This window comes from Sceloporus occidentalis, unplaced genomic scaffold, assembly GCF_023333645.1.
Source record: "Sceloporus occidentalis isolate IW3139 unplaced genomic scaffold, rSceOcc1.0.p SCAF_63, whole genome shotgun sequence".
In the NCBI taxonomy this organism is placed as follows: domain Eukaryota; kingdom Metazoa; phylum Chordata; class Lepidosauria; order Squamata; family Phrynosomatidae; genus Sceloporus; species Sceloporus occidentalis.
In genome coordinates this window covers 3,110,544-3,123,967 of record NW_028317043.1, presented here as the reverse complement: position 1 = coordinate 3,123,967, position 13,424 = coordinate 3,110,544, and the positions used below count along the sequence as shown (strand labels likewise).

The window sequence follows — 13,424 nt, the reverse complement described above, 5'->3', positions numbered from 1 at the left end:
GGGAGGGAGAGGGGGTAGATAGGATAGATTGGGAGGGAGAGGGGGGTAGATGGGATAGATTGGGAGGGAGAGGGGGGTAGATGGGATAGATTGGGAGGGAGAGGGGGGTAGATGGGATAGATTGGGAGGGAGAGGGTGTAGATTGGGAGGGAGATGGGGGTGGATGGGATACATTGGGAGGGAGAGGGGATAGATAGGATAGATTGGGAGGGAGAGGGGGGTACATAGGATAGATTGGGAGGGAGATGGGGGTACATAGGATAGATTGGGAGGGAGAGGGGGGTACATAGGATAGATTGGGAGGGAGAGGGGGGTACATAGGATAGATTGGGAGGCAGATGTGGTAGATAGAGAGGCAGTTGTGGTAGATAGGGAGGGAGAGGGGGTAGATAGGATAGATTGGGAGGGAGAGGTCTTTATGGGACAAAAACGGCGTACGTTCAGCTGTTTGGGGACAAAGTTGACATAATGTGTAACTTAGGTGCTGGTCAGGTTCTATATGGGCAGTGTGGACACCAGGGTTGGCTTTGGGGTGTGTGACCAGTGATCTATGCCTGTAATTTAGGGGGTTTTATCTATACCTTTAATGCAGAGTTTATATGTAATTTCCAATTGATTTATATCTGCAAAGCTGGGTTTTGTGTCATTCTGTTCATCTGTATCGCCTATATTTCCATACATTATTAATGTTTACCTGCAAATATAGGATTTGTATGTCTTATTCAGTTGATCAATACCTGGAGTGCTGTTTCCATGTGTTGATTATTTGATCTAAACCTTCAGTGCTGAGTGTACATGTGATTTCCAGTATATATATAACTGCAATGCTGGGTTTGTGTGTTCTGTTGGTTTATACCTGCAATGCTATGTTTCCATACATTATTTATGTATACCTGCAAATACAAGTTTTTTTTTAATCTCATTCAGTTGCATGTGCTGTTTCCATGTGTTGTTTATTTGATCTATACCTGAACTACAGGGTGTAAGTAAAAGAGCGCTATGGTTTAGTGAATGAGGGGACAAAGGGACCTGGGATGATTACAGGGGAGAGGACCTCTCAATGTCACGGTGCAGTCAGAAGGAGGGAACACTGCACTGACTCTCACTGTCTTCCCCTGATCTGCAGTCAGTGTGGCAAATATATTGGCAGCAGGGTCTAATATTAATATATATTGGCTGCAGGGGCTAATATTAATATATATCGGAAGCTGGGACTAATGTTTATATATATCGGCAGCAGGGGCTAATATTAATATATATTGGCTGCAGGGCCTATTATCAATAAATATTGGCTGCAGGGGCTAATATTTATATATATTGGCTGCAGGGACTAATACTATATATCGGCAGTAGGGGCTAATATTAATATATGTTGGCAGCAGGGTATAATTTGTATGTATCCGCAGCAGGGGCTAATATTAATATATATCCGCAGCAGGGGTTAATATTAATATATATCGGAAGCAGGGTGTAATATTTCTATATATCTGCAGCAGGGTCTAATATTTATATATATTGTCAGCAGGGGCTAATATTAAAGAATGAAAAATAACTGTCACTTTAGCTGTTATTTTGAAATCATATTTTAATCACAGTCTTTACTTCAAAGAGATAAGTGCATATTATGTAGTTAAGAATGCACGTCTAACGTGTGTGTGTGTGTGTGTATATATATATATATATATATATATATAGTGTATATGTACCGTTTTATAATTGGCCCCCCTACTTTGGTCCCTGGCCCCCCATGTGCCCCCCCTAAATATGAAACCTGGAGACGCCACTGGTCCCATGGCAGCAGCCTCTTTGACGTGAACCAATGACTATTTTACAAATGAAGATTAAGTGTAACAGGTTTCACGATATTTAAATGATACAAAGAGTGTATTATCTATCAGTGGAAGAGAAACTCTGTTTATCACCAATTAGTATACCAAGCACCATGGCATTGTATGGCATACTACGGCATTGTATGGAGGTCATATGATTGATAAGAGGTCGTGCATCTGTTTGGTTTTATAACAATCAAGCTTTTGTTTCATTTAGAATAAATTAGAATCATTTAAGTTTTTGTTCCCGTAAGGGATGCTACTAAGGAAGAAGATATGTGCTCCTTAAATCAAACCAAATCCTAGTCCACTTCTTGGGTTAACCTGGTCACGTTTCTGGGTTAAATATTTTGATGATTTTTTTTTTGTGTGTGTTTCAAGCGCATTCACACTGTTTAAGTATTTTAACATTAGTTTTATCTTTCTCACTATGTATATGTGCCCCATTTTCAGGGCCGGCCCAAGGCAAAATGCCGCCTGGGGCGAATTTTAAAATGCTGCCCCCCCTTATATACCCTTCCTCTCCCTCCGTCCTTGCCGCCCCCCCCTTTCTTGTACTTACCTTTCAGCAGTCCTGCGGCGAGTCTCCCTGTTCGGTCTCGGTGCCGGCTTGTAATGCTGAGCGCCGGAAATCTTCCGGCACTCGGCATTACAAGCCAGCACCGAGACCGAACAGGGAGACTCGCCGCAGAGGAGAGAGCGAGGGGCGCCGAGCGTTACTGACAGCGGAGCCCCTTTCTCTCTCTTTCGCTTTAAAAAAAAAAAAGGGCTTGGGGCGGCGAAGTGCCGCCCCTTCAAGAGTGCCGCCTGGAGCGGTTGCCCCACTCGGCTCCATTGTCGGGCCGGCCCTGTCCATTTTAAAGAATTTATAATATTAATTTGAAATAATAAAGTTATTGCTAGTATCGACTATTACAAATATAATTTATTAATTGTTATTAATATCCATTTGGAACTATAGGAAGACTCCGACCATACTTTTACATTCTCTTGTAATTGTCCTTGTATGCAATATTTGTCACCAAAAGTAGCATAAATAGTAACTTATTTCTATATTTCACACCACTCTTCCTCTACCCGTGATCATCTGTATGGAAAGCCTCTTAGTTATAAGAACACAGCACCAATTAGATTACATGTGACACAGCTTGTGATGTTATCACACTGGGGAGAGCTGGCATCTTCTGGCCCAGGGGCAAGTAAAGACTAACACACACTCGTTCTAACACACACACTTACCTTGCATGGAACGTGTCTTCATAGCTACTGCTGTTCTAATAGTGCTGGGTCATGTAATGTTCTACTTTGTGACCCCACTGTGCTCCCACCTCCGTAATTGGTCTAGCCCTGAAGAATTTATACCATGTGTATAAATGTTTGTGTTGCTGCTTGTGTGTGTTTGTGTTTAAGTGTGTTTGTTACGGGGACGCAAAGAGCCACTTGGCTCTACACCAGGCCAGAAAGTGCCAGCCCTCCCCTAACAAAAATGCAAGAAAACAATATTATGTCTCAAAACCACATTCCCTCAGCACTCTATGGAACTGAAGTTGGAGATTTAGTAGACCAGCAAGACTCTGCTGGACTACGACTCCCAGCCTCTGGCTCCATGAAGAAGTTGGTGGCTGTAGCTTTCCAATGGCTTACTAATTGTAACCTACGGTGAAGTCTTTTTATTTCATACAATGTTTATTGTCTACCGTCTGCTTGTACTGATCGTACAGTTACACAGAATGCTGGCACTCTACTGATAAATATTTTTATTAAATAATTAAAATTAGTGGTAGTGAAAATAGGATAGAGTAACACTACAATACACTACAATCCAAGAGCAGAATTTGGTCTTCACACGGGAACGGCTGTCACATCTACTTATAAGTTAAAGGCCAAGGAGATATGCTTATGGTTCATATCAGATAACGGCATGAAGCGTCACCATTTGGGCAATGTTCTGTAGGTCAGAGCTCTTGACACATGGAACATTATAAGATAATGCACTTTGACTAGCCAGGCTGTCTACAAGGCAAACTACTTTAACCCTTTAGGGTGCTTGAAGGATGTGCAAACACTTCAAAGTCTATTCAGTAAAGTGGGCAGTTGAGGGCTGGTAGACTCATAGACTATGCGGTATGAAAGGCCAACAGTGCCAGGTTTCTCGTGCAGAGCTAATCTGGTCCTGCATAAAACACAGTTGAATAGGTAAGGACTTTCAGAGAATCTCAACAGTGTCAGATGTTGTTCCACGTACTCTTACATGATTAAACTTCCATAGGCAGGAGTAAAAGTTAATGTTTGTCCAAGAGGAAGAGCACCTTGGACTATACATTACAGAGGGTCAGCTAGGTTCTTCTTCACCTCACTGGAGTTGGGCCTTCAAATTCGTAATGAAGGGAGACCAAATGTCTCTCCAGTAAACTCTGGTACAATTAATACATTCTTCTAAAAGGCTGTTTCAATAAAGTCTATTCATTTACTTCTGAAATAAATAAACTCAAAATGATGTGGTGCAGCCTAGGAAAAGAACTGCCTAATGGGACGTATGACATTCCAGATACTAGAGAGTGAGACTATGACAGATATGAAACTCAGACTCAAACGTTTTAGGTGAACCATCAAAAGTGACCCTTCATACTCAGGATCTAGTAATCAGAATCTAGCTGTTAACATGAAGAGGTTTTGGAACCTCATAAATTCTCCATGTATAAAAAATGTTCATGCCCCATCATCGCTTAATAAATGCCTTTTGGGGATTACTTGATCTCTTGTGATTCTTACATTCTTGTTACCATGAAAATACTTTTCAAATGAATAACTCAATTTTTATACCAAAAGGGGTCTACAAGGTAGAACTTCACCTAAGGAGTATAAGCTTCAAGTGGACCTGCATTCATTGCATTTAGGACTGGACTGGTCATGACGGGGCCACTCTGACACTTGCTGCCTGATGACGTACGTTTGACCGATGCATGGATATGCGCGGCCGCATCCTACATTTTTAAGGTCATGTAGTGTGTGGCCCATCAGCCGCATGTTGCAGCACCTGAGTGTGTGGAGCTGTCGCCAACGGCTCACCGGTTATTTGCCCGGTGTGCTAGATGGCCAGCCTGGACCTGATTCCAAAGTTGTTCTATGTATGAAAGCAAAGCTTACCCAGAAAATGTGACATTGAACCTCCCTCCTTAATTCTTTTTAATGAAGATTTAGACAGAATGTAACTGTCTAGCGTACACGATTCAATCATGTTTGTTTAATGCTCAGTAGAAAGGACCGTGGTCTTTGAACCGTGAAATGCAGTTTTTTTGTGAAGAGGTGACCACATCCAGAAGTGAAGTTTGAGAGAATTCCTAGAGGCACGGAGACTAGGGGATTTCCTAGGGGGGAGCGGGAGGTGGTAAGTCTGGACACTTCTGCTGAGAGTGCACTTTTGCCAGTTTGTGTGGATTTAAAACGGGGAATGTTAAGTAGCTCAGTGTTTGCTGATCTGAGCTGGTCATTTGCTGGGGGGGGGGGTGTATTGTCATTATTATCTTACTGGTAAGACAACATACGCACGGAACCTTACAAGATCGCTTTCACACTTCTATTTTAATATAATATGACCAAAATGTGAAAAGCTGATTTTATGGCAATATTTGTTTTTTACCCGTTCTCTGTATTTTTACACTAATGCGTAAGTATCCAGCTTTTTATGTAACACAGATACCAGGATCCGCACAAGCTGGTTCCACGTCTTTGTATAGATTGTAAGCTCCTAAGAGCAGGACCCTCTTCTCCTTCTGTACCAATATGTCTTAACGTGTGTTAAAGTTATTTTCAATTTTAAATTGTCTTTATTAAATACATTCACTATTTTGTAACAGCGCCACGGAATCTGCTGGTGCTATATAAATAAATGTAATGTAATATATCATGTGTGTCCATGTGTATGTTACAGTCGGTGCCTAATATGCAGATGTGTTTACATAATTAGGGCAAGGGATGGATATTGATCTCTGAATTAATTTACTGTTTCATTTTGTTATGAATATATGTTAATTGTCCTTCATAGAACAGAATGGAAACACGCATTAATATTTAATTATGCTGCCAGGTTAAGCCATGCGTCCAGTTCAGGGCTTCCCGACAACTACTGGTTAAACGTCACAAACAACCAAGCATCCTGTATATAGGTGATCTTTAACTCTTTCAATACCTGTCGGCTGATAATTATTTCATACCTCCCACTTGTGGCACCCGCATGGTTAATGTAGACCTGTCCTCTCCCCAACATTATTTAATAATAGAGCTACTGCTACTGTAATTTACCCAAATAATTAACATTTCAATCATCATAATAGACTATCCTGAACTGTACAAAATGAACTGCTTAGTTATCGGACCCAAACGTTAATAACCGCTTAGAAAACACAATGGGTCATATTAGTGAAAGGCCATTCTGGTGCAATATTGTGGAGCTTTTCACTGGTTTCCATGGTGACTTCTCTACATTTAGAACGTTCCCCTTAAAGTGGTCTTTATAAATAGAGCCCATTACATTTACCTTGCCAGCTGAAACCGTGTTTTCCTGGTCAATTAATGTATATAACTTAACGCCTGCTTCAATAGTCTGAAAAACACTTAAAAAGTATTAGGAGCGTTATTAACAAAGCAATACTTTATTGTAGCGATGGGGTCACTACAGGAGGGACTGCGATTTAAGGTAAAATATGAATTATTATTATGTTATTAGAGCAAATACTTAAGTATAATAGATTGCAAGCTTTTGAGACTATCTCAGCTTCTTATTTTATGCCTAAAAAGAGATCTAGATTGCCCTAGAAGCTTGCAATCCAAAGTACTCCGTCCAACCTAACACCTTGTACAACTTGTATCCCTTTCTCACATTTCTATATGATCTTATACATATGTATTTTATACACACATTTTCCAATATTCTGCCCCCCCTGGCCCCTGGATCTGGGTGGCACCTCATTGTCACCTCCACCCAGGTGAAATCATGACACTAGTGGGCTGGGGGATCAGTTTCATGCCTCTTCCTGCAGCCTCAGACAGCCAGTCTGTGGTGGGGGAGGGGAGCGGGGTTATTTGTTTGTTTGTTTTCTTTTTTCCAACTCCTTTTAACCCTTTCAGTTGCTAAAAGTCCTCGGAATTACTTTGGAACACAAGAGGCTGAGACAGAGTCAAAGGTGCTGCTTGCATGGAAGGCTCCAGCCGGCTCCCCAGCCCCGGATTAGCATATCATGCAGGGGATCGCACCGGGGCTGATATTGATCAGCTCGGGCTGTGTGTGTTTGCCGCTATTGTTCAGGGATAATTGAGTGTCAGTCTCTGTCTGTGTCGTCTCGGTGGCGCCTTGTTCTTTTTTGGATTGCTAATTTTACTAACTGTCTGCCTGCAGCTCCTGCCCCATCCAGTCCTGCCGCATGCCCTGCCGTGTGATCCGGCAGCTGATTACCTGCTCCGTGTGACAGCAACAAACCAAACAACCTCCGCATTTCACGGGGGGGGACACGACACATTATTTACCCTAACATGTATAACTCCCAGTATACCTATGTATTTATATTGAAAAAATCTAATTCAAGAGATGGGCAGGGGCATAAGATTTAGCCTAACATGCCCCTTTTAACCCCTAGTATACCCATTACAGAGGGCATTTAATAAAAAAATCTGATTTAATAGCTGGACACATTATTTTTTTAGCATGGTCCCTTTAACTCCCAGTATACCCATCGCAGGGGGCATTTAATAAAAAGATCTCATTCATGAGATGGGATAGGGGCATAAACCTTATCCTAACGAGCCCCTTTTAACTCCTAGTATACCCATTGCAGAGGGCATTTAATAAAATCTGATTCAATAGCTGGGTGACACACTCTCTATTATAACATGATCCCTTTAACCCTTAAAGCATACCCATTGCATTGGGGATTTAATACGAATCTGATTCAAGAGATGGGGTATATTAGTTATTCCAGCAGGCTCATTTTAACTCTTAATAAACCAGTGGGCATTTAATACAAAATATATATATATCTTTTTTTTCCAAACATCCATTGCATTGTAGGGGATTTGGTGTCTTCCATAAACATTGTTGCAATGTTTTCTTTCTTGGGGATTTGCATTTAAAAAGATATTCACACTTTCTGGAGTGTTTGCATGACTGTAAGTATGTTAATCGCACACGTCTGCTGTTGGACACGAATCCCATGTTGCATATTCATAGTATGCGATTCCTATGTGGGTTACACACAAATGATGCTCAGCTTTCTGCACTCCAGCCTTTTCATTACAGAGAAATCACACGATACTTTATCATTTACCAAGTTTCTGTGTGTTATAATTATCTACAGCATTTGATGGGTTAAATGGCTATAGCTAGGTTTTTGTTTTGGATACCTACCTAACACCCTTGGATCCAAAGAGTTAAACTTTTAACATTATGGGAACTATACCTAGTTTAAAGAATTATAATATCATTAGAATTTGTACTGATTAATATGGGGCATTCATGTGAAATATGCACTAGCCAAGGTAAAAATCAGGTTCTCAGGGGGGTCCCAATGAATAGGATTTTAACCCCCCCCCCCATATATGGGCAAATATTCAGTCAATACCGAGCAGCGTAGAAGCAGATCTTTAATGGAGGATCATTAAAAATCCCCCCCTGGAAACAGTATTTCGCTCGCCCATTATGGCATTGGGTTTCCAAGGGCTAATTCCAAGATAGAAAGTGCATTTGATCCGGAGTTTCTGGTGCGTCTCATTACTCATCAGTAAAGTAAAACTTGGTCGCATTACATCTGACCCTCTAGTTTTAGAATATGACGTCTTGTTCTTCTTTGAAATAAACTTCCCCTTGTACTTTATTATGCACTTTCTTTGTGTATTTACACTTTTTTTACACATCACGAGGCATCAGAACAGAGCCCCCAATCTTCGCACACTGTAAGGGTTAATCGTCCATGACAGTATAGGAAGCACCTATAACCCGTATAAATCCATTAGCCCCGGACTGGGAACCGACCCCCAGCTGCCCCCCTACCTATTCCCAACAGAGCGGCGCTGAAATGATTGAAAGTCCTAAGAGCCAATGAGGCTGCGCATACCGTGTATTGGGCGGGGTATGTGCGTAGCGCAGCTAATGGCAGCAAGGAGTGGGCGTGTCGCTCTGGAGCAGTGTTCTTATAGTCAGTGTAGCGCTCCTGGGCGCTCAGTGTTCCGTGGTTCGCGGTGGGAAGGATTATTCGGTGATTTATTTTATCTTCGTCTTCTGGAGTTTGGTTGTTGCTCGTGTTGATTTGCAGGGTTACCGATCGGGAAGAGCACGGGGAATATAACCTGAAGGGGCAAGAAGCTCGTCGCTGCTCTCTATGCTTTGCCCGCTTGCTCTCCAAGTGTGACCCCGTCCTGCTTTCTTTCTGGAGGATCTGCATGTCGGTTTTGTTGGATGGTGACACGTCTCTCGCACAGCCCCTGAAACAGAGCACAGCGGGACCAGGGAGAGCGGGGCTTTTAAATGGATCGCCAATCTAGCCTCCTATCTCTCTGGCTGCAACTAGAACTCTGTGCCATGGCCATCCTGCTGACAAAAGGTGGGTTCGTGTGACCGTACGGGGTAGAATCGGCTCTGGGGGGCATCAGTTTGTGTTTCTGGGATGTTTGTGTTGTGAGATGTGATGATGGGGAACACTGTGGGAACTTTGTCTCCTGGGTAGTGAATACAGTCGGAGGTGTGTGTGTGTGTCCTGCTAATGATCAGTGAGGCAGATGTTTGGTGAGAGCCCCGGTCCAGCAACAGATACCCCATTCCTGCTGCATGAGTAGTTGGCACTAGGGGGCTCTGTGCCCATACTCGCATGCAAACTGGATGGTGTGTGTGAAGTCCCATCATGGGAAGATGGTTGGGTTTCCTTTTTTTATCTGGTTCGGATCATCTTAATATAGAAAGGTTCGCGCAGCCCTCCTTGATCCTGCTGGACGAAGTTTTGGAATATAAGATGTCTACATCATGTCATTCTCAATGAAAATATTTCTTGTTAAAGTCCCTGACACCACAGAACAGTAATTTAATGTAGAATTTTTTTTTTTTCTTATTTTAATTTTTATTTTTTTTTTATTTTAAAAAGTTTCCAAGCCCACAGTGCTCCCCAAACATAACAAATTATTTTAATGAAGCGAGAATGTCATTTACAAATGCGCCTTATTTACTGAACTCTTCACCTGCGCTGCCCTATATCGTAAGCGTCTCATTCTTACATTTGTATTTATTTTTGCAAACAACTCAAACTAAACACTGTGTGTGAAAATTGTATATATTTATAATCTAGTAACAGCTTTTTGTTTGTTTTTTTTGTGGTTTTTTTTTTTGTAACACTTTTTGGGAAGGTAGAGGAGTGATTGAAGGCAGAAAATATTTTTATATTTTTCTTGGGTAAATTAGGAGGGGGGGGGGGTGTGATTGGGGCAAATAACAGCTCTGGCTGTTTCTGAGTAAATCCTGCTGGCCCCCATCAAAGGGAAGTGACTTAGACTGATGTGAGGTCTGAGATACTGAAACTATGTGCCTGATAATGATATAATTAGGGGCTTGCATGTTTCTGGCTGCTGCTGACTTCAAAAGCCTCTGAGAAGAGGGGGGAAAAGTCTGTAGTCTCCTGTAGCCATCTTGACTAGAAGCAGGCATTTTTGGTTAATAGCTGCATATTGTATACAGAGAGATTGTGCAGAACAGATACACCATTGTTCATGGATTCAAAGTTCTGGTACCCTTTTGGCCCTTTGAAAGAAACTTTGTACAAAAAAAGGCAAACTATGTTTTTAAGGGGGCTATGGACAAGGAGTCTGCAGTTTAGGGGCAGGCAGGACTTTTTTTTTTTTTTTTTAGCTCCTGTAATAAACTTAATTTTTGTTTTTTTTTTCTAAATTAAGTTTGTTCAGGGGGAAGCAAATTCTGTAGTTCTAGCCAGGCAAAATTACAGCTCCCATTATTCTCAGCCCATTTTGATCATTTTTTTTTATTTTTTTTTTGTTACCTAAATTTGGAATTTTATCTAGGCCGTATACACAGTGAGCATTAGGTTGGCCAAATCCTGAACCCCATTGCCTGCCCTGTGGTACCCTCAGTGGTTAAGTGGCTTTGATGTGCTTTTTATTTATTTTTTAAATTATAATATAAAGTGTGTCTGATTAAAAAGAAAAAAGTTAAGCTCCCCAGGAGCGCTTTGGCCCTTTAAAGCCTGAGGGAGATCTGGTCAGTGCTAATGCAATGCCTCCTGTTACAAAGGCACTTCTCTGTCATTTGGCTTCCATTAACTAGACTATTAAAGGAGAGGAGTCCATGTGAGTGCATAAAGGTGAAATATGATCTCAAGGTGGCCCCTGCCTCCCTGTGTATTTTGTGCCCTATACAGTTATTTATCCTATAGAGATACACAAAATCCATGTATTCCAAAATGCACGAACTACAAACGCCGAACTCCCCACCATCAGAGCTTATGTGAAGTTTTGTAGTATAGTATGTGTGTGTTTGTGTAATAAATATCTGCACTAAAAGGGGTTATTCTGACCATGGAGTAAGTAGAACAGTCTACAGTTCTTCTTTTTCATCATTGGGAAGGATTTTTTTTTTCCAGGATCACGCATAAGCACATCCTTATGTACACATAAACCACAATGCGTGTCTTATCTGGAGCCCCCTCCATCCGCAGTATGGAATCTGTTAATTAGAGGTTGTTAGTGGTAGATCGGTAGCGCATACATTTTTGTTCACATCAGATTGAAGGGGCCCTAGTTAGGGAGAATATTATGACGGGAAACTTTTTATAGTTTCCTTTTGGGTTTTTTTTCTCTTCCCTCTTTAAATGTTTCCCTTTTGACCACAGCATATCGCGTGCAGGCAGGATAAGAGACACCAGGCTTTCCGTTCTGGCCGTTTTTTTTTTTTTTATTTTTTTTTTTTTTATGGCTTTCCATTTTCAGTTAAAATAAATTGACTTTGGCAAACACTAGCTATTGTGAGCAGTATGATTCCTCTTTTATAATTTTTACGGAATAAATGCCCCTTCTGCTCTGATTGCATATACGTGTTTAACATGTTCAGTGCTGGACAGGCTGTGGATTACAGAGAATTGTGCATTTCGAGGACTCTGTTACCTTTTGGAGCTTGAAAGGTGTTGCCCCCCGATAATGACCAACAAGGGTAGCAACTGCCCATAGTGTCCCATTGCTTTGCGGAATCCTGACATTTTTACTATTTAAAGTTCTATTCCAAATATCCTTAACATCTGCGCACACATATGCACTGCATCTCAACAATATGTCTTATTTCTTGTAGGCGAAATTAGATGCTACTGTGACGCCCCTCACTGTGTTTCAACTGGCTACATGTGCAAATCGGAATTAAATGCCTGCTTTTCGAGGCTACTTGACCCACAGAACCCCAATTCACCCCTCACACATGGCTGCCTGGACTCCGTCTCTAACACAGCAGACATCTGCAAAGAGAAAATAGAACAGAACCAGACTGGAGCGTGGGTTCTGAAGCTGGAGTGTTGTCACGCAGATATGTGCAACTACAGGGGGCTGCACGACGTCCTCTCTTATCCCAGGAACGATCCATCAGGTATGGAAACGCTGCTTCAAACTTCTATCCCTTTCCTTGATCTACAGGACACTTGGCTGCCAAGACCCTGTGTGTCTGGTATTGATTTTGTTGTTAATGTAATTAGAGATACCGATGGGAAAAGCATGGTTAGAATTAAAGATGTATTTCTCTCCGCTCTTCTTTGATGTCTGTCTGAGCGCTTGGCTCCTGTCTGGCTTTTAGTGCCCATTGCATGCATTTATTTTTCCATTTGCTGTAGATGCTGCCATTCTGCCCCTTAACCAATTGAGTGCCATTGCTCAATAATGCATTGTATTTCTTGTTTTCTAGCAGGAACTGGTGGCAGGTACCAGCATGAGAACACGCGGAACCTCATCACCAAGGTTCAGGAGCTGACCTCTTCCAAAGAACTGTGGTTCAGGGCAGCCGTGATTGCCGTACCCATCGCAGGTGGATTAATCTTGGTGCTGTTGATAATGCTGGCCCTGCGGATGCTCCGCAGTGAGAATAAGAGACTGCAGGATCAGAGGCAACAAATGCTTTCCCGGTTGCACTACAGTTTTCACGGACACCACTCAAAAAAGGGTCAAGTGGCCAAATTGGACTTGGAGTGTATGGTACCAGTGACCGGACATGAAAATTGCTGCTTGACTTGTGACAAAATGAGGCACACCGACCTCAGCAATGACAAAATCATCTCACTGGTCCATTGGGGCATGTACAGTGGTCACGGGAAGCTGGAATTTGTATGATAGCGTTTCGGATGATGTTCCAGTAGTAGAGTGTGGTTCTGCTGGATAGAAGCACTTTATTGTTAATATATATTAAAAAACTGACCTTCCTGAGAAATGGGGGGACATGGGATCTTTGGCGCAGTGAATATTTGATGTTTTTTGTGTTGGGATTCCATAACAGACGTTATTTGCACAGATAAAGACTTAAAAAGACTTTAATTTCTCGCTTTGCTTCGCTGGGAAGCGAGACGCGGAAGT

The 13,424-nt window shown here is 41.9% G+C and overlaps 1 protein-coding gene across 1 annotated transcript; it reads left to right on the top strand.

The window, feature by feature from the left end:
• Positions 1–9,345: 9,345 nt before the first annotated feature.
• LOC149287191 (BMP and activin membrane-bound inhibitor homolog) lies at positions 9,346–13,184 on the top strand. The gene is made up of 3 exons (XM_089493212.1): positions 9,346–9,421; positions 12,163–12,450; positions 12,766–13,184. The coding sequence occupies exons 1-3, from the start codon at positions 9,346–9,348 to the stop codon at positions 13,182–13,184; spliced, it is 783 nt and encodes a 260-aa protein (XP_089349338.1).
• Positions 13,185–13,424: the final 240 nt, after the last annotated feature.

Bases quoted from the DNA above. Each gene is read 5' to 3' on its own strand.
- LOC149287191 (XM_089493212.1), top strand. From the start codon at position 9,346: ATGGATCGCCAATCTAGCCTCCTATCTCTCTGGCTGCAACTAGAACTC. The intron at 9,422-12,162 runs GTGGGTTCGTGT...TATTTCTTGTAG, and splicing joins GGCCATCCTGCTGACAAAAG to GCGAAATTAGATGCTACTGT. The intron at 12,451-12,765 runs GTATGGAAACGC...GTTTTCTAGCAG, and splicing joins TCCCAGGAACGATCCATCAG to GAACTGGTGGCAGGTACCAG.